At 36.8% G+C, this 20,215-nt stretch overlaps 1 protein-coding gene across 2 annotated transcripts in view; it reads right to left on the bottom strand.

Moving 5' to 3' along the window:
• The window catches only part of LOC141491659 (putative serine protease K12H4.7), a 30,680-nt gene extending 11,519 nt beyond the window's left edge, over positions 1–19,161 (bottom strand). The window contains exons 1-6 of one of the 2 annotated variants that reach the window (XM_074192542.1): positions 18,911–19,161; positions 10,339–10,520; positions 8,448–8,680; positions 7,795–7,933; positions 3,666–3,780; positions 937–1,165 (exon numbers count right to left, since the gene is read on the bottom strand). In XM_074192542.1, the coding sequence (XP_074048643.1) occupies positions 937–1,165; positions 3,666–3,780; positions 7,795–7,933; positions 8,448–8,680; positions 10,339–10,520; positions 18,911–19,102 (1,090 nt within the window). In that variant the 5' untranslated portion in view covers positions 19,103–19,161. Of the gene's footprint in view, positions 1–936; positions 1,166–3,665; positions 3,781–7,794; positions 7,934–8,447; positions 8,681–10,338; positions 10,521–16,767; positions 16,846–18,910 lie in introns of those variants that run through there. The other variant, XM_074192543.1, reaches the window with a different exon arrangement.
• Positions 19,162–20,215: the final 1,054 nt, after the last annotated feature.

Raw genomic sequence — 20,215 nt, 5'->3', positions numbered from 1 at the left:
TGAAACTTCATGTATCTTCATTTTGGGTTTTTTTTTTTTTTGCCAGGCAAATGGGGTTAAGTGGCTTGCCCAAGGCCACACAGCTAGGTAATTATTAAGTGTCTGAGACCTGATTTGAACCCAGGTATTCCTGACTCCAGGGCCGGTGCTTTATCCACTGTGCCACCTAGCAGCCCCTGAACACACTGAATCTTAACCCCAACAAATTGATGTCATATTCGAGAATAAAAAACAAGGACTGATCAACTAACCAACTGATGGAGGTTTAGTGTGGTATCTCCCCAAGAGTTCTAGAGAGAGAGGAAATCGTAGTCCCAGGGTTGCTAGGAGGTCAAAAGTCAGTACAACAGAACAGAAGTTTACTTTATCGCTCAAGCGAGTCTATATTTTTTTTGGGGGAGGGGGTATTTTGTTTACTCTTAAACAAGAATATTTTATTAGTGTATAAAAAATTATTTGCACAAAATGAGAATAAATATTTAAAAAAGAAAATAACTTCAAACAAAAAATAAATATAAATAAAAGAGAAAAGAAAAATAAAAAAAAGAAGCGGTGGGGATCTTCCAAATCCTGATAACTATAGTTAAAGTCAAGTAGAGTGCTTTTCTACCAATGGAGGCCGATAGGTTCAGGATGTTAAAGGAAGCAAAAACAAAATAGCAATAACAAAAGAGTGGAAATGATATTCTAGCATGTTTTAGCAGGATGAAAAAAAGACTGTTGGACTTGGAATCAGGATGAAATGCCACTTCAGACTCTGGACAAGTCAGCTAATTTCTCTGTTTCTCATTTCCTTCATCAGTAAATAAGGGGAGAGGTGGGATTGATGACATTTAAGGTTCATTTCCAACTCTAAGTCTATGATCTTATAATCCAATGAAATGATAACTCTAGATCCTTCTGAATAGTATAAGAAAATATTAGAGCATGCCTTACTTCCTATTGCAGCTTCTCCATCCCAATCAACTTTCCTCATCATCGCGATGTACTTATCATAATTTGCATCTTGGCAGGGTTTGTTGTCAGCTTCAAGATACTTATTAGCAAAATATGCATATCTCTCATATGGTGTCCCAAGTGACTCAGCAGTCATTACTCCACAGAAATAATTAAGAGTGAGATCGGATGTTGTCAGCTTTTGGTCAAACGTGTAATTCGTTTGGTCCTAAAAAAAAAAGCAAAGCAAAACAGAAAAGGAGTGTCAAAACTGTTCTATAAATAGCACATTTGCATATTACTTCTATTACCTGAATTACCACCCATTTTTCAAATCAATCAATCAACTAACAAGCATTTACTAAGTAGTTATTATTGGTGAAACTAAGTGATGCAGTAGATAGAGCGCTGGCCCTGGAGTCAGGAGAACCTGAGCTCAAATCAGGACTCAGCCTAATAACTAACTATCTATGTGACCTTGGACAAAGTCATTTAACCCCATTACCTTGCCACCCAAAACAAAAAATAGGAAAAAAAAAGTAGTTATTATTTTCAGGCACTCTCCCAAGCTCTAGTCATCAAAAGAAAATATAAAAACAGTTCCTGATCTTCAAGAGTTTATATGTATATGTATGTACCATGTATGTGTATAAATCTGTACATAAAAAATACATAGAAGATATCCTTATAAAGAAAAGCACTATAGGAGTTAAATATGAGTTGATTATAGTGATTGTTTGCATTGTCTCATTCACATATTCAATGGTTTACTAAGCAAAAAATGTAGTTGAAGTTAACAGGTAATCTAATTTTTGCTAGCAGATTTTTCTGTGTGCCTTTTATAATAGTCAAAAATTTGTTAGACCCAAAATGAATAGGGAAGGTTCTATTTCTAACAATTTTTTTTAACTTTATCACTGTAAATAACAATATTACTATTTGCTACCAAATCATATTTGTAAAATATCTTAAGGTCCTTAACCAAAGGCTAAATAAATAGAAAATCTTTTTAAAACTTTTTTTCATGTCCATCACATTTTGAAATTATAAATTTATTATTAATCTGCATCTTAAAGGAGGCCAGAGGTTCTACCAAGGCAAAGGTGAAAGCAGAAGAGCAACAAATGAAACCTATGAGAAGTCCATATATGAAGTCAGTTTAATGAAGAAATGGAGTCAGCTCTCAAATTCTTGTCACTTGGTCTTGAAGTCAATGTTTGGTTCTGTTTTTTATCTGTGAAAATCTAAAATCATATCAATTCACCTCTTTCAACACTTATAAGGACTTTATATATATCTATACATATATCTATCTGTCTATATTTATATCTATATTTATATATATGTTTATATATGATACCGAGATGCTGTGTTGATCTGAGGTAAGAAAAGTCCATCAGGTTCATCAATAGAGTGGAATTTTCTTGTCATTTTAGTACTGAATTAGGTGCTTGATTTTTAGAGAAAAATCACTAGTCAATTAAACATTACAGGCTATTTCTTCAGGATTAAACTTTCAACTTCTATAGAATATTGTGAGGCAAATATTGGAAGAAGGAAGGACTTGGGTTAGTCAAGGAGAAGGAAAATTTGTAGCTGATTTAGAGAGGTTTAGACTTGTGAAAAAAGACTGAGATTTGAATTTGAAAAGAAGAAATTTGGAAACAATTGAGAATATTTAAGAATATTCTCCAGATATTTTTTTATCAAAGCTTTTGTGAGAGATAATTGAAGGTTATAGGAGGAGCTGTTTCCACAAGGATAAAAGAGAAACTAGAAGGATTTGACAAAAAAGCCCAAGAAGGGAAAAAAAATGAAAGATTATGAAATCTTTAACAAGAAAATGAATTCTATAGGAGCACAATTTGTATTTTGCTCACTGTTCTTGCTCATTGCAGGAAAGGGAAAGAAGATAACAATGAATTTAGTGAATGATCAGTAGGCTGAGAAAATGGTGTCTGAGAAGGTGATTTGAAAATCTAGACAGTGGTTAAAAATAGAAGGTTGACAACTAAGGCTGGTAAGGTTTAATTTGCATGGCATCTAGGAAATCTAATCAAAATGGCACTTAGACTCCTTTTAATTCAGAAAAGTGCTTAAATCCCAGAAATAGTTCAAAAGATTTTTAAAGTTCATTTCAATTATAATTAGCCCACAGAAGACTAAAATTAAATTTTTTTCCATTATATATATGTGTGTGTGTGTGTGTGTGTGTGTGTGTGTGTGTGTGTGTGTGTGAAAATACATATAGGAAATAAATATAGGGAAAATAAATCACTGGTAGAGAATTTTTTAGTGAGGGGCAAAGGACTAGAATATATTTAAATTCAGGACAAATTTGATTCTAAAGCATTTGATTCTAAAGCATTCAAAACCATTGTTGGGAGCTTCTAAAGACACAGACTCCATGGAAATAAATTATACTTTGATAGATTGTCTGTGCCATATTTGGCAATATTTTTTCTGTCTCTGTAAAAGATGGTAAGAAAAAGATAGGATTTGATTGTTGGATGTAGAAGGTAATTTTTTTTTAGAAGACATGCCCTTGTCTCTGAATCTGAACCCATTCCATTGTAATAGTGGTTTCCAGGAGTGGAAACAAATTTATTAGTTTGAAACACCTCATGTACTATGTTTTTGCTCAAGTTTGATAACTGTTTTCCCTTTTTTATTTGTAATATTAAAGTTATTTACTGACTTGGTATCTATTGTATTGTCTTCTTGCTTACCTTATTCAAAGGTCTCTCTCTACTGTATTGAACAAGACCAGCGATGTTTTCTACCAAAAGGTCTATGAAATAGGACATTTTCTTTTCTGAATCAATACTTGAATTGTAACAAAATCTGAGGGAAAGGAAGCAGATAATTACTGTTTTGGGGATACCATTTTACATTACTGATATTGGACAGAAAATAAGTAACTTTAAAATGTTTACATTATTGTCAAAATGTTACTTTCAGGTCATTAATTTTTACAAGAGAATCATAGATGATCAAAGTTTAGGGAAGAACTGTAAGAGTCCAATTATTTCACAAATGAGAAAAGTAAGACCCAAGGAAATATTTTCAAAGTCAAACATTGTAGAAATCATGGTTAGAATGCAAGCTATGTTGATTGGTACCTGTGTGACTTTGGAAAAGTCACTTAATCTCTGAGCCTCGATTATCCCTTATGTAGCATGAGGGTTTACATTAGATTAAGATCCTTTCTGGTTATAGATCATTGATCAATATAAAATATCATGCAACTGGTTCTTAAATCTTAGTTTCTAGGAAAATATTTTGATCTTATTTCACATTTATAAAAGGCTACCTATATATAAGGATGAAAAAAAAAGAAACTGAACTAACCAGGTTGGCATGGAGCTTGTATACTCATGAAATCTAAGAAATAAAAGTTTGACAATGTATTTTAAGCTGTTTATTTTTTTAAATGTTATCTTATTCTGTAATTTTGCTATCCCTTATATTTTTTTCCCCTAAGGATATGAATCCTCTCTCAACACATACATGTATAGCATGGAAACAATGGGAAGCAAGATTAGGGGAAAATTGTAAAATTCAAAAATAAATAAATAAAACTTTAAAAATTTTATTTTTTAAATAGACATTTATATACATAGTATTAAAACCGTGTTAAAAAAAGTGTTATCTACTTTTCAAATTGCTCCATTTGGTTGTCATTACTCATCACTATTTCTCTTTGGATCCTTAGCTTTGTTAGGAAACTTATTTAACCACCCAATTCTTCCATACTTTCAACATTCCCCTCAAAATGTGGATTCTTATTTGCTCCCTGCTTTTCAGATTTCTGAAATAGCACTGCTGTCAGTTCTCAACCTTTCCCTAAGATTTTGTGTCTCTTTAATTGCTCTTTTAAACTTTTCTTTGTACTGACTATCATTTGGGATTTCTTGCCATAGCAATGAACTGGGGTTTTACTTTGCATTTTATTGCAATATATACAGGAATATAATCAGTCAGTCAATAAAAGCCTACTATATGTCAGACACTGTGCTGACTGCTGGATATGAAGATAGACAAAGTCTCTGAAAGAAAAGTCTTTTGCCCTCTTGGAGGTCACAGTCTAATGTGTAATCTAGTCAGTCCAGAAAATATGAAAAATGCAAAGCACATGCACACAAATTAAAGAAATAATGTTTCCAAAAACATCAGTCAGCAAAGCATTCATTTTGCCTTTACAGTGTGCCAGAGACTTGTGCTAAGTATTGGTTTACAAAGAAAGGCACAAACCATCTCTGCCCTCAAGAAGCTTCCAGTTCATACTGGACAGAGAACATCTAAATAAATAAGTCCCCACCAGGTAGACATAGAGTCAATAGAAAAGAAATCTTCTAGGAGAAGGCTCCAGCAGCTGGCTCGCAATATTTTTCCTCTAACATACTGACTGTCTTCAGAAAGAGAAACTGGATGGGAGCCTGATTCTTTTCCTGTCTTTACAGGTCAGACTAAGTAAGGAACCTATCTATGGCCAAGTGTAAAGTGCCAGCCATAATTGTGTTATCATCATCCATCTAATTTAAGGACAGTTAGGTGGCACAATGGATAGAGAACCAGGTCAGTAAGACATGAGTTCAAATTTGACCTCAGATGCATTCTATGTGCCCCTGGATATGTCATTTAATCCTGTTTTTCTCAGTTTCCTAATCTGTAAAAATGAACTGGAGAAAGAAATGACAAATCATTCCAATATTTTTGCCAAGAAAACCCCAAATGCAGTCATAGAAAGTCAGATACAGGGGCGGCTAGGTGGCACAGTGGATAGAGCACCGGCCCTGGAGTCAGGAGTACCTGAGTTCAAATCTGACCTCAGACACATAATAATTACCTAGCTGTGTGGCCTTGGGCAAGCCACTTAACCCCATTGCTTTGCAAAAACTAAAAAGAAAGCCAGATACAACAAAAAAAATTTAAGTTCCTCCATGAATAAAATGGAAGAATTTCATATCCCATGAACTCCAAGTATATGATTTCTTTTAAGAAATCACTGTCCGACTGAAATGAAAGCTTTAACATGTACTATTAAACACTATTTTCATTTCATTCTAAGGGATTCTTATCTCAGTATCCCACTTGTTCTTATCATTCCAATGATTATAACTTCAGCTTAATAGAATTTGATCACATGAAATTAAAATTTTAAGTTTTTAATTTCTAAAAAGAACCCAAGTGATCTGCAATCAGTTTTTCATTTGTTTCTTGGTTCAGACTTTTAATTTCATTGGAATAGGGAATTCCCACTGTGGACACTCTTTCCACTGACACAACAGGTTGGCATCTAAATAAAACTAACTCTCAGAGAGCTTTCTAGGCACTGAGAGGTCAGGTCACCCATGGTCACACAGTTAATGTATGTTAGACATATAACTTGAACCTTGGTGTTCTTGAGGTCATTGCTGGCCCTTTAAACACTGTTTCACACCTTAAAAATGCTACATAAATACTATTAGTTATTATTACCAGATAATAACATGTGATATTGTATCACTTTAAGGTTGGCAAAGAACCTTATAGACATTTTAACTTGGAAAACTCCCTTTATGTGAGGCAGGTCCTCCAGGTGTTTTCCAAATGAAGAAGTAAAACACAAGAGAGATTAAGTGATTGCCCATAGTGACTCAGTCACTGGGTGGCTGGAAAACATGAAAAAACAAGAGGAAAAAATATAAATGGCTTACTGCCACTTAGGGGACAAGTCAAAAGCACCTTTTAAACTTGGGATATAGCAAACAAAGCCTGGCAATCCTATGAGTTAGGATTCAAGGAAACTTGAGTTTAGACTGTGAGATCATAAACAATGTTTCTGGACTTCACCTTCCTCATCTACAACGTGCACTTAGAAAACTTGTGTTCAAATCCTTCCTTTAGACACTTAAGAGTGAAACCCTGTGTAAGTCACTTAAATTCTCTTAATCTCATATTCTGAACTGCACTGAGAACTATTTCTAGAAATTGCTATTTGACTTCAAAGCTCATATTCCTACTATAATTATATTAATTTTATTACCCTTGTAGCCTCTTGTTTCATTCCTTGTCATCCACCATGGTCTATAGCAAAACTTTTCTGCCTCTCTTCTTTAGTCTTGGGCAAAGGAATTTAGAAATCCTAGAGCTTCTGCCTGTTTTCCCAATGTCTGGTAAACTCTACCATATATTTCAATAGCTATGTGACTTTAATATTACAGATCACACTGTAAAAAATAAATTAGAAAAGATCATAGATCTGACTCAGGAGAGAATTCTTAACCAAGAAAAAAATAAAGATAATCATAGATGATAAATTAAGGATAAAATGAAGATGAAAGAAAAAATCAATTTTAGAAATAATTAAGGGGCAGTTACATGGTGCAGTGGATAGAGCATTGGCCCTGGAGCCAGGAGGACCTGAGTTTAAATCTAGCCTCAGATACTTAATAACTACCTAGTTGTGTAACTTTGGGCAAGTCAACCCCACTGCCTTGAAAACACAATCAAAAAGAAATAAGTATCTAATAAATTGACAACTCTAAAATGTTAAAATGTCTCTAAGACGATGTCCTTTCTTCTAGGTACATTGATAAATCAGCTTCTGCACACAGTGATTTTAATCTAAAGGAGAAATTCAAAAGATGGGAATTTGAGGGAGACCACAGACCAGTAAGGGGGATAATTTTGTGAGATTTACCAAAGGACATCACAGAAACAATCACCTGTTCTATATGTAGATATTTCAAAAATGTACAACATTCTACAAAGTGAGGAATCTAACATTAGAGTTAATAGAGGTTCCCACCCTATAAACAATTGAACCATTTTCTTGAAGTCTTTCATCCCCCCCCCAAAAAAACAGTCACATACCTAAAATCTCTTGAAATGTTGGAATGGTATTCCTTGTGTTTAAGCATATGCATGAGAACCTGGGAAGCATTTCGCACAGCATCTACACACTCAGATTGACCGTATCTAAACAAGGCCTTTTGTATGACTTCCAGGTATTCTAGGATATAGAAAAAGTTGATTACATTAATTCTAGGATATAGAAGAAGTTGACTAATTACATTAATCCACATACTTTTCGTATCTCTATTTTTTTTTTAACATAGAGAAATTAAAGAATTGAAAACAAACCAAAAAAAGGATACCAGGAAGTTAGTGGAAGAACAAACTGAAAATTCTGATTTGGGAAACCTTAAAGAACTTGAGAAAACATGACTATTTTGAGAGTATTGAATTACAGATGTGTTGCAACAAATAACTTGCTTCAAAAACAATAGCAGCAATAATATAGGAAGGATACTTCCTTGAAATTTTTTTAAAAATTGCATATCAAAAAACTAGAATTTCTAGGGGACATTTTCCATTTCCATCGGAAGCACAGAAATCATGATGCAGACATTGGTCAAAAATTTAAAGCCTTAGCTCCCTGAGAACAAACAGTTCTAGTTCCCTTTCATGGAACTCTAGTACCAAGATATGATTCCAAGTTTATTAACTATTTTCTATGCACTCACCAGAAAAATTAGCCTTTGCATAGATAGGTGCACTGTAGGCTACTGCTGAATGAAACATCCTTGGATGTTTGACCCTCAACCATGCAGCAAGGGATCCTGAGTAAGAACCACCAAAAACAACCCATTTGTTTCTAAAGAGTTTTAATTTCTTTGTAAGAAATTTCCGAAAGTAAACAGCATCTTTCAAGGCTTGCCTGCTACTGAGGAATCGAAGGTTGTCTGTAGAAATATTCCTGCAAAATGAAGCACAGGAGATATTGTAAAAACATTTATAATATGCTAAAAGATATCAGCTTTATTGGATACCAAAAACATTTTTTAATGTGGCAATGCTCCATTGTTATTCCTTACTAAACCTTGAAATGATCTTTAGAAATCACAGAGAAATATTCTTTTTTTTTGTTTAGGTTTTTTTTTTTTTGCAAGGTAAATGGGGTTAAGTGGCTTGCCCAAGGCCACACAGCTAGGTAATTATTAAGTGTCTGAGACCGGATTTGAACTCAGGTACTCCTGACTCCAGGGCCAGTGCCCTATGTCACCTAGCTGCCCCCAGAGAAATATTCTGATGGAAATGATGTATAAACACAAGAAACAGGTAGCAAGAAGTATCTGATTTCAGTAACACTGAATTTGGAATATGAAGTATAACTGAAAGAACTAAAGAAATTATTGGAAAGGAAATAAAAGAATGTGAGAAGGCAGCAATCACAATCACATTGGTCACTCAACATTGATCCACAAGCACCTATTAAGTTTCTGCCACGTGACAAGTAACAGGAATATGGACTAATCCCCCAAAATACTGGATCTCAAGGAGTATCTACTCTCTGTGAGTGGAAAGTGGGGGTGAAGTTCTGGGTGCCATGGCACATTGCAAATACAACTAAATTCAAAGTAGATACATGGTCAATAGTAGCTAATTGGTTTCTGGTAGCTGGAAGAGAGGTGCAATCTCCCAGTCTTGGAATCAAGGATCACAGAAGGCCTCATGTAAAAACTTAAGCTCATTTCTGGAGGAAATGAGGGGATTCTATGAGGTGGAGGTGAAGAAGGGCTACATTTGGCCTTGGCTCATCAAAGTCAGTGAATATAGACATATATAGATGGGGACAGAAGGTGAGTGGCCTGGGTGAAGAATGGGACATAGGTCAGTTGGGCTGGACTGTGGAGGGGTTAACAGGAAGAACTTTGGACCAAGTGCTGGCAGTACTTCCTTGCCCAGAGTAATTGAGAGGATCAATAGTTAAGATATTACCCTCCCCTACCCCCTTAAGTGCTATATAAAAACTACCTGTAGTTGTAGTTTAAAAACTGTCCCACTCCCTCATAGGCCACATAGAAGCCTAATCTTAAATTTACTTATTGAGCAGTGTATTTCTAGGATCAAATACTATCCAAAATATTTATGGAAGGAAGACAGAACTAGTTAGTGAAAAGTATAAAGGTACCTCATGAGTACCCTCAGTTGTCTCTACCCCAATGGTTGGAGGATTGGAGGGCAGAGCAAAAAACTCCTTCCCAAGTCTTTCTTAATCAGTATTAGTATAAACTGTTTATTTCCCACCAACTGCTCTGCCTTGCTTTGGCTCCACCATTATCTTACCCATTCCACCCACCATGTGGTTGCCCTCTAGTGCCCTTCTTCCCCTTTTAGCCTCCTTTTGTGTACTGTCTTCTCATTGTGAGTTTCTTGGCACAGGGACTGTCTTTTTTTTGTTGTTCTTTGTTTCCCCCAGCACTTATTCCAGGATCTGGTAAATATTAGGAACTTATTGATCTCTTTATTTCTCTTTTGTCTCAGTTTAAATGGTCAAATATTGAGGTAGCTTAAAATTAAGTGTGTGTTAGAAAAGAAGCAGTGATAGTAGTAGCAATACTAATGGCAACTCACTTGGTTGGTTGACTTTTACCATAATATCTATGCTCCAGCAAAACATATAAGGCTCTCATTTTTTTAGCATATTTTAGCAAGGAACTCCCAGTTGTCCATGTATTAACAGCAGATCCTTCTCCTCCAAGCTTTAAGAAAACTGGGCCACCTCGTGTATAGAAATAATCAGTGATAAAGTACCTCTGTAGAGACATAACAAGATAATTTAAGATTATCATTGTTTGGTTAAGTTGAAAGATTCTTTTGTTTGTGTCTAATCACACAGTAATGACCTCTTTCTGCTCATCAGGATGAGTGGTTCTGAAGTCTACTTGAAGCTATGACAATGATCTAAGTAAAAATGACTGCAGCTGTACAGTCAAGGATGCTAGCTGAATAAAATTTTCCAACCAGAGATGTCACCTTGTAAAGTAAGTCGGTATGACTTTTAAATCCTTACTGAAAATAGTTTGAAATATGATAGCAAAATGAGGCATATATCTTAAAAGACTATCCTGTAAACTCCCTTATTAACAACATTGAAATTCTCCCATTCTGGGGGGCGGCTAGGTGGCGTAGTGGATATAGCACTGGCCCTGGAGTCAGGAGTACCTGGGCTCAAATCCGGTCTCAGACACTTAATAATTACCTAGCTGTGTGGCCTTGGGCAAGCCACTTAACCCCATTTGCCTTGCAAAAAAAAAAAAGAAATTCTCCCTTTCTCTTCCTTTTAATATATAATTATTAAGTGCCTTTACCTTCCCCAGAGATGAACAGCTCTTTCCCTTAGTCTGGGAAATACATGTTTCCATGTGTAAAATCCAATATAATATGAAAGGGGAGAAAGGCTAACTACTGGGGAGATCAGGAAAGGTTACAGTGAATGATGTGGTAGAAACTGAACTTTCTGACAGAAGCTACAGATTCTAAGAAGTGGAGGTGAATAGAAAATGCCCTCAGACAAGAGTCAGCCTATACAAGAGGAGGTAAGAAGTAGGAGATGGAATTCCAAGTTCAGGGAATAGCAAAGATATCACTTATTAGACTTTTTGATTTAGTCACAAATAATTACAACATTTTGGTCAAAATAGATTCTGGCACTGCAAAGAAAAATATTTAAAGATGATGGTGCTGCTGCTGATGACAAATATTCATATGGCACTTTAAAGTTTACAAAATTCCCCAAAGAGGGTCTTATTATAGACCTTTAATCTCTAGCATGTTGGGTAGATAGATAGATAGATAGATTGCCTATGAAAGACTTATAGTAGGAAATAAAGGAAAATTATATAGGAAAAGTCATAGTTGTGTTATTCTTGGTACCCATGGAGAGAGTTCCAATGAGAGATCACAGATCCATCATAGCACTGACAATGAGGAAACAAAGACTCAATGACTTGTCCTTACATGAAACAGGAGAAAATAACAGGAGAATCCCATCCCAGTGTTCTTTTCACTAAACAATGCTGACCTAAACACATGCTAAAAGTGGTGTAGTCAGTGCTCTTGTTTCCCAGAAATGACCATAGCTTAATCGTTATCTCTAACCTGGAAGTGTCAAAACAGAGACAGGGTGTCAGACGTGAAGTAGCGGTTTAATTAATTATTTTCTGAGGCAGGAACAAGAAAACTGGAAGTTCTCCTGAAAAGAACTCTGCCCTGCTATAATGGAGGCAGAGATTACATACCTAAATCGCAAGTGGGAAGGGAGGGGGAAAGTGGATCCCAATAAAATCTTTTCTAAGCCTTGAGAAATTTCTCATGCAAACCCATGAGTGTAGTATAATGTAGGTGTCCATGTATGCTGTGGAAATGCCTAAGTTGATTGCTTAGTCTTGGGAATCATGATTACTTTGCCTATGATGATGGGAACACATTCACCAATTTTGACTCACTCCACTTAACACACACAAGAATAGGAATGTAGAGATCGTTAAGAATAATGAATCATTTCAAGCTACATTTTGGGTCTCTGATTCCAAAGTGAGAGGCTACTGGGCAAATGAAATTTTAAAACTAAATTATAGGGGTGGCTAGGTGGTGCAGTGGATAAAGCACGGGCCCAGGAGTCAGGAGTGGCAGAGTTCAAATCTGGCCTCTAACCCTTAATAATTACCTAGCTGAGTGGCCTTGGGCAAGCCACTTAAGCCCATTTGCCTTGCAAAAAAAAAAACCTAAATTATAAATAAATTCATTATACACATCATATAGATCAATCTGGAAATCATAATTTCCTTTTATAATATCTGTCTAGACAACAAATAATTTAGACACTATTTTAAGGATTGTAAAGTACTCTATATATTTCACATTGCATCTTCACAACAATCTTGGGAAATAGGAGCTACCATAATCTCTTTTTTACAGATGAGGAAACTGACTCTCCAAAAGGGTAAAAAAGACTTGCCCAGGATCACACAACTGGTAAAAATATGTGAGGTAAGATTTTCCAGTCTTTCATACTAGGGCTTCCGGACTCTAAGGTCAACTCTAGGCACTATGCCACTCAGCAGCCTCAAAATTCATTTAATGAACATTTATTATCTATAACATATAAGTTATTGTACCAGTTCTATCAGGTCAACAAGACTTTATTTAGCACCTACTATAATCAGGCCCCATGCTAAGCACTGGAAATACAAAGAAAAGGAAAACAGTTCCTGCCCACAGGGAGCTCATAGTCTAATAAGGGAGACAATTTGCAAAAAAACTATGTATTTGAGTTCTTAAAGCAAATATAATCACAGAATCATTAGGCCTCTTGGCTCTTCATCTGCAAAATGAGGTAGATTAGATAAAATCTAATGGTTTTCCCTCCCTAAACTACAAGCCTGTGGTCTTTAGAAAGAAAGTGAATGTGAAAGTGATATCCTGAGAGAGCTTTTTGTCAGTACTAATGTGGCATTTTTTCCTTTCAGAAGAATCCCTTATCTCACTCCAGACCCAAGACCTTGAGTATTATCATTTCTGCTTTCCAAGAACGTTTATTCTAAGAGGGTTGACTACAGCAATTGGAAATGAAAATAAGTTAACTCTTAAGGAGTAGAGAATACTATATAAAAGTCATGAAGTGTTTCTCACAACATTAAGAAACTTTAGATATTGTGATCTGGAAATCTTCCTGGACTGCGAATCACAAGTCAGCCAAGAAAACTAATGTAATATGATGATGGATGAACAGAAACTCAGCATCCAGAATAAGAGATGGGCCTGCTGGACTCTGTTGCCCCTCGGACCCCATCTAGCCTACTCTGTTCAGTTTTCAGACTTGTTCAGGAAGGGACTGGAAAAGTTGGAGCAGGCCAAGAGGGTTGCTGAGGTTGGGAGAGGCCTGGAGACTAACGGCAACCTTGGACTGGTTAAAGAACTGAGACTGTTTAGCCTGGAGGAGACAAGAGTACAGGCAAATAAATCTTATTAAACATCTTCTATGTTCCAGAAACTGCTAGGTACTTGGAATACAAAGACAAAAGTAAAGCAGTGCTTGCCCTCAAGGGGCTGCCATTCTATCAAGAGATATGTATACACACACACCAATGTACAGAATAAGGCCAAAATACAAGAAAGGCAATTTAGGGAGGGAGAGGAATAGAAACTGTTCAAGAAATGCTTCAGGGAGAAGGCAGAGCTTGAACTGAGTATTAAAGGAATTTCAAGAACTATGATGGGAAAGAATCTGGGAGGTAGCTGGGTGATATAATGGCTAGTGCAGGAATACCTGAGTACTGGTCTAGCTTCAGATCACTATTAGCTAGGTGACCCTGGGTAAGTCACTTAACCTCAGCTTAGCCAAGGGCCTGAGCCTTGAGGTTCATTTCTGTTTCCATATCACCTGGCACATCAGAGAAGCTCAATTTTCATAGAATAGGAATAAAATGTAATTTTCTTGGCCCCAGAATGCACAATTAGGAGTAATTGTTAGGAGTAGTAGTGAAGAAAAGTTTGGCAGTATATTAGGAAAAACTTCCTAAGAATTAGAATAACTCATAGGTGGTATCTACAAAAGGGAGTTGGATAGTCACTTATCAGGTCAGGGAGAAATGGTTTGACCAGAGATGGGTTCCACTAGATTCTTTTTTTTTTTTTTTAGGTTTTTGCAAGGCAAATGGGGTTAAGTGGCTTGCCCAAGGCCACACAGCTAGGTAATTATTAAGTGTCTGAGACCAGATTTGAACCCAGGTACTCCTGACTCTAAGGCCAGTGCTCTATCCATTGCACCACCTAGCTGCCCTGTGAATTGATTTTTAAAAAATGTTTTGAAAATGGCATCTCAATATAATTGGTTTCATTTGTAATCATCTGTAATTTGATTTTATGCCTTTAAAAACATTATGGGACTGTGAATGATATGCAAAAATGACTTTAAAGTCTGGAGGTTAGTTTTTGGGATTCCTAAGAAAACTGAAAGCAGATCCTCACCCCCACCCCTCTGCCTCTTCTGGTTCTGTGAAGCATTTCAGTGGAAGGTAGCTCACCTGATTCCAGTATAATCCCCAGCCATTGGAGGCAAAACTACTACCCTCCCATACTAGCAGGTTTCCAGATAAATGGACTTTTAAAGCTGATTTTTAGGTAAAAGATCAGAGGATTTAGCTTTGGAAAATCTTGGGTATACCATGAAAACAATGTAAAGACTACAGGCTGCCTTCTGTGGAGGGGGGGGAGGGAAGCAAGATTAGGGGAAAAATTGTAAAACTCAAAAAAAATAAAATCTTTTTAAAAAAAAGATATCTTGGAAATTATCTCCAAGACTTCATTTTACAAATAAGGACACTGGGCTCAGAGTGGGACCTTGCTTTGCTTAAGGTCACCTTAGACAAAAAAAAATAAACAAATACTACTATATGTTGCAATTTTTCAATTGGTCCATTTTATAACTAGGCCTTAGGCAGACTTGAACTTGTCTAACAGAATATGAATTAGCAATATATGTGTATATCTGGATATATACATAGATAGCATATATAGTATATATAGCACATGATACATACTTATATACACATGTGTGTATCTATCCAGAGATCCATAATAGATGGATGTGGATGGATAGATAGATAGATAGATAGATAGATAGATAGATAGATAGATGGTTATGTGGGTCCTCAGCTGTGGATACATAATTCCAGCAAATGGCCCAAAGAATTGACTCCCAATAGTAAAACTGAAAACTGCTTCCAATGTCTATCTCCCACCCCTTCCACTGAATTGAATTGAATTAGGTCTAAATGGATGTTACATATCAGACTATCAATATTGCTTTTCTCCCTTTGTCCATGTGCAAAGATGATTGGATGTGGTAGTTGATATTTGTGAACTGGTTAGATCAGGTACTGCATTGGAATCAGGAAATCTCCCTTGGATACAAATGCCACCTCCAAAACTTACTATGTAAAATCAGTGGGTAAAACACGAATCGCTTCAAACTTTAGTTTCCTAATCAATCAACAATGAGACATCTTGATTTCACAATTTAAATGAATTCACTAATTTAAAGGCCTTTCAGGTTGAAAAGGAACCAGAGAAATGTCAGTTATTCTGTACATACTCTTTGGGATCCCACAACACTATGAGATAAGTAAAGCAAGTATTTTCCTCCCTTTGTAAAATGGAAGAAGGCTGGAGATGTTGATTTTATCATATTTTCACAAGTTTGGTTTGGAAGCCTCTCATTGCCAATACTGCAAATAAAAGTGCTTAGATCATAGGAAACTTATTAAATATTGAATTGTTGGTCCCTTCTAGGTGAAAACCTCTTCTCTGCTAATCAGTGACCACAGTTTGTATTACACTGGACAGAAATGCAGTAAGAGGTTTAAAATGGAGAGTAGTCTAATGCATGCAGGAAAAGCATTTTCTCTCTCTTCTCTGTATCTCTCTCTCTCTCTCTCTCTCTCTCTCTCTCTCTCTCTCTCTCTCTCTCTCTCTCTCTCTCTCTCCCTCTCCTGTCTGCTGTCTGTCTCTTTCTTTCCCCTCCCCAATGAATCAGAAAAAATGGCTTCATGTTCCACATCTGACACATACTGTATATTCTGTATGATTCCTAGAAAGTTTATTGGCCCTGCAACCTGTCTCCAAATTGCCTACTTTTCCAGGTTCATTATGCATATCTCCTTTTGATGCAGTTAGCAGCCTTGGTAAGCTAGCCCTCTTGCTCCCATCTGTCTTTCTCCTGTCTTTCTCAAATACCTCCTCACCTCGGCCCTTTAGCACCCCTAGTCGTAGTCGTCTTAAAAGTTCAGATCTAGGGGCAGCTAGGTGGCTCAGTGGATAAAGCACCAGCCCTGGAGTCAAGAGTACCTGGGTTTAAATCTGGTCTCAGACACTTAATAATTACCTAGCTGTGTGGCCTTGGGCAAACCACTTAACCCCATTGCCTTGTTAAAAAAAAAAAAAACCTAAGAAAAAAAAGTTCAGATCTAATGTCATATTCAAGAAGAGGAGGGTCCTGACCTGCCCAGCTGAGCTTCATCTTCCCAAATTAGCCTGCCTCTCTCCAGGTCTCCAATCTGGTCAAGGCTTACTTTCCTGCATTCCTACTGACCTCAGGCAATGTTTATAGAGCAATATTGAGGTGTGCCAGTAAATGTTTAACAACCAGGCTCTCTGGGGACAAAAACTCTGTACAGAACACACATTTAATTTCATATGTATTAATCACACTTTCTTATGACTAGTCAACCAAGAAAACAAACCAAGCCCTGATTTGTAGGAACTGCTGATTTCCAAAATACAAATTTCACTTAAAAATTTTACAATCAACTTGCTCCTTTAAAGCTAGATCCAGCAAGTAAATACTGTCTAAATCTATGCATTTACACATTATATCCCAGACTGAATGAAGTGTACTTGAGGGCTGTGCCAGTTTTGAATTTTGTTCTTGTATCTCCATTTGTTCTCACAATGTGTAGCAGGTCCATAGTAAACCTTACAAAATGCTCATGAATGAATAATTCTAGGAATCTCTCTAAGATTGTACATTACACAACAGTAGCAGACTTGGACTTTGTCTTCCTGAGGGTTCCTTATACCAAAGAAATCCCCAGTTCATAACAAACACCCCACCTGGCCCATACTATGGAAAGCTCTTCATAAATGCACAGCGAGTTAAATTGAAATTAGTTGAGAAAAATTGTCATCAGAAGCTGACTAAAGAACTTTTCAGCTGGTACCACAAATGATTGACTAGCCCCAAGAACTCCAGACCATGAGGCAGTGTTGGGAGCCAGGGTCTCTAAGCTGTTTGACACAGTCACAGCAAGAAGACTCAAGGCAGTCACACTGCCTGATGGAACATTTCCTTATTCAATATACATAGGGATTTCATGCATACCAATATTTATAGGTCTATTATTGATTACAATATTTACTCACCCTAACAGGGGCATGACTATAAGGGAAGGATTTCAGAAAAATTCCTTGAATAAAACAGATTGTAAACTCTGTCCAAATTTAACAGGACTGCCTCTCCCTGAGGCATACAAAAGGCTTCAACATTATGAAATCTCTGGAAAACCCAACACTGGGAATTCCAAGGAGATGCCAGAATATATACAGGGAATTACAGATACAAGATGGGTCAGATAGAATTCCAGGGAAATTAATAGTTTCCCCCCCTTACCATACACAGGAATATATGAAAAAGATGGTGAGAAAATAGTTAGTACAGGTGACCGATATGTGAACTCCAGCAGCCTTAGTTTCATGGGAAAGAATAAAAAAGTCACAGAAACTGTGGTTTCTACCAACAAGGCCTGAAAGAAAAATTGGTTATTGTAAGAGTTAATGCATGGGTGGACAAGCATAAAGACCTTCACTATAGATTGTTAAGGAAGTGTATGGAAAAACATTGCTTTCACAAAAAACATAAAAAACTTTCCATTAAAAGAATTGCTTAATTAATAACTTTAAATGAATTAACAATTATACAATGTAGTAATAAATAAGGTAACAGACAGGTTGAGGTCATCATGGTCTGAGTAGGGATAAAAAATCAATTAACTATATGATTATTAATTAAACTTGTAATCACATGATTAAAACTTGTAACCACATGAATTATATGATTGATGATAAAAATTGTACACTTTTGTAACCAAGGAAATGATCTCATCGTGCTTGCTTGAAGCATACATGATTCTGAAACTATAAAAATAAATCCAAGCAGCTGACAGTCAGTGAACCTGCTCCTGTCTTTACCCCCTTGTTGACTCAACTCATTTCGCCAACTCTATCCCTCCTGTCAGGTTCCAAGGACCCTGCAGAGGCTGGACCCCCGCAAGGCAGAGCCCAGTAATTGATCCTCACCTTTCCTAAGTCTTAGCAGCCTCACTATCCCCTAGACGCAGAGTGACTCAGTGGAAAGTGGATTCACTTTGGAATCAGAATATCTGAGTTCAAATCCTGCCTTTGCCACTTGTTATCTCACTGGATTATTAACAAGTGTCTACTCTTATAAAATAAGAGGGTTGGATAAGTTGTCTTTTCTGGACCTTCCTTCCTTTGGTTGTGCCCAAAGTAATGTTGTGGGGTACCTGGTCAGTTCTAGGAGTCAAGCCCCAGCTTGCCTTTCTTTTCTTTTTCTAGTTTCCATTACCTGTTTCCAGAATTCCTTGCACTTCGGATCAAAATGGTCCAGTTTTTGCCAAACCCATTGCTGATCTGGATGATCTTTCTCTTTAGGAAAGCTGCCAGGGAACAAATTCCTGAGTTTGCCCTCTGCATGGGTACCAAAGAGCAGGGCCAACAGCAGCAGCAGCCACCAACCCCTCGGTGGCACTAGGAGCATGGTTACTTTGGTAAAGGACTCCTTGCTGCTCCTATAAGACCTTAGATATCTCTGGGGTCCTGAACCTGCCTCTTCTGGGATATCCCAACCTACCTGGGACTATTTATGCTTTACTCCTCAAGCTACTCCTCCCAGTTCATATGACCTTTGGCTAGCTGGACTGAAAGAAGCTGGGAGGAAACCTCTGGGGCAATACGTAAAAGAGTTGTGAGTTCATGGTTCTCTGGGACTCCACACCCTGGAGCTGAGGAAGACGGAGGAGGAAGGGACAGAACTCAAGCGGAGCTACTGCTGCAGCACAACTGGAAATGCTTCTCAGCCTCACCTTACCAATTCCACACTCTCTTCTAGTTTAAGAAAGAATGCGATAGAGGAAAGAATGCAGGATTTGATGAACAAGGAGCTGGTCTCATTGAGCTCTCTGCTACCTATTATTCCTAATTATCTATAGCTAGGGGTCTTGGGTAAGTCACACAGATTCTTCAAGCCTTAGTTCCCTCATTTGTAAAATCAATTGGTTGGATTAGATGACTTCAAAGGTTCCCTTCTTCTGCATTGATAAGGTCACTAGGCTACATCTATAGGCTTCAGTTTCTTCATCTGAAAAATGGGCAAACCTTTGTTGGGAAGAACAAATGTAAAATGATTCGTATATTAACAATAGCTGATATTTGCATAGTTATATATTCAGCGTTTTACATATATAAATGTAGAATTGGAAGCAACCTCAGACTTCTAATCCTCTCCCCCCCAATTAAAAAAAATGAAGATGAAGAGACCTAGAGCAGTAAAGTGACTTGCCCAAGGCCTCTGGATAGATAAGGATCAGAGAATGGGTTTGAAACTAGAGCTAATTCTTCCTCACCCCCATTATCCCCCAAATTCCCTCCATATAGTAACTGCTTTGAGCCTTAGAGGATATAGTATTATCAGACCCATTTTAAAATTGAAAAAACAGCACCCAAACCTTCATAACTGATGAAGTGGAAAGTAAATTTGACCTCAGAGGTTTCAGATTTTTCAAAAACTTGACCGCTTTTTAGTTAACTCTGGACTAATCGTCTTCGATTTCAAGGATCTCATGTTCCTAAAAATCACAATAATAAGCTTTGT

Source organism: Macrotis lagotis, chromosome 6 (assembly GCF_037893015.1).
Source record: "Macrotis lagotis isolate mMagLag1 chromosome 6, bilby.v1.9.chrom.fasta, whole genome shotgun sequence".
NCBI classification, from domain to species: domain Eukaryota; kingdom Metazoa; phylum Chordata; class Mammalia; order Peramelemorphia; family Peramelidae; genus Macrotis; species Macrotis lagotis.
The sequence above is the reverse complement of the archived record's forward strand: the minus strand, read 5'-3'. Positions and strand labels throughout refer to the sequence as shown.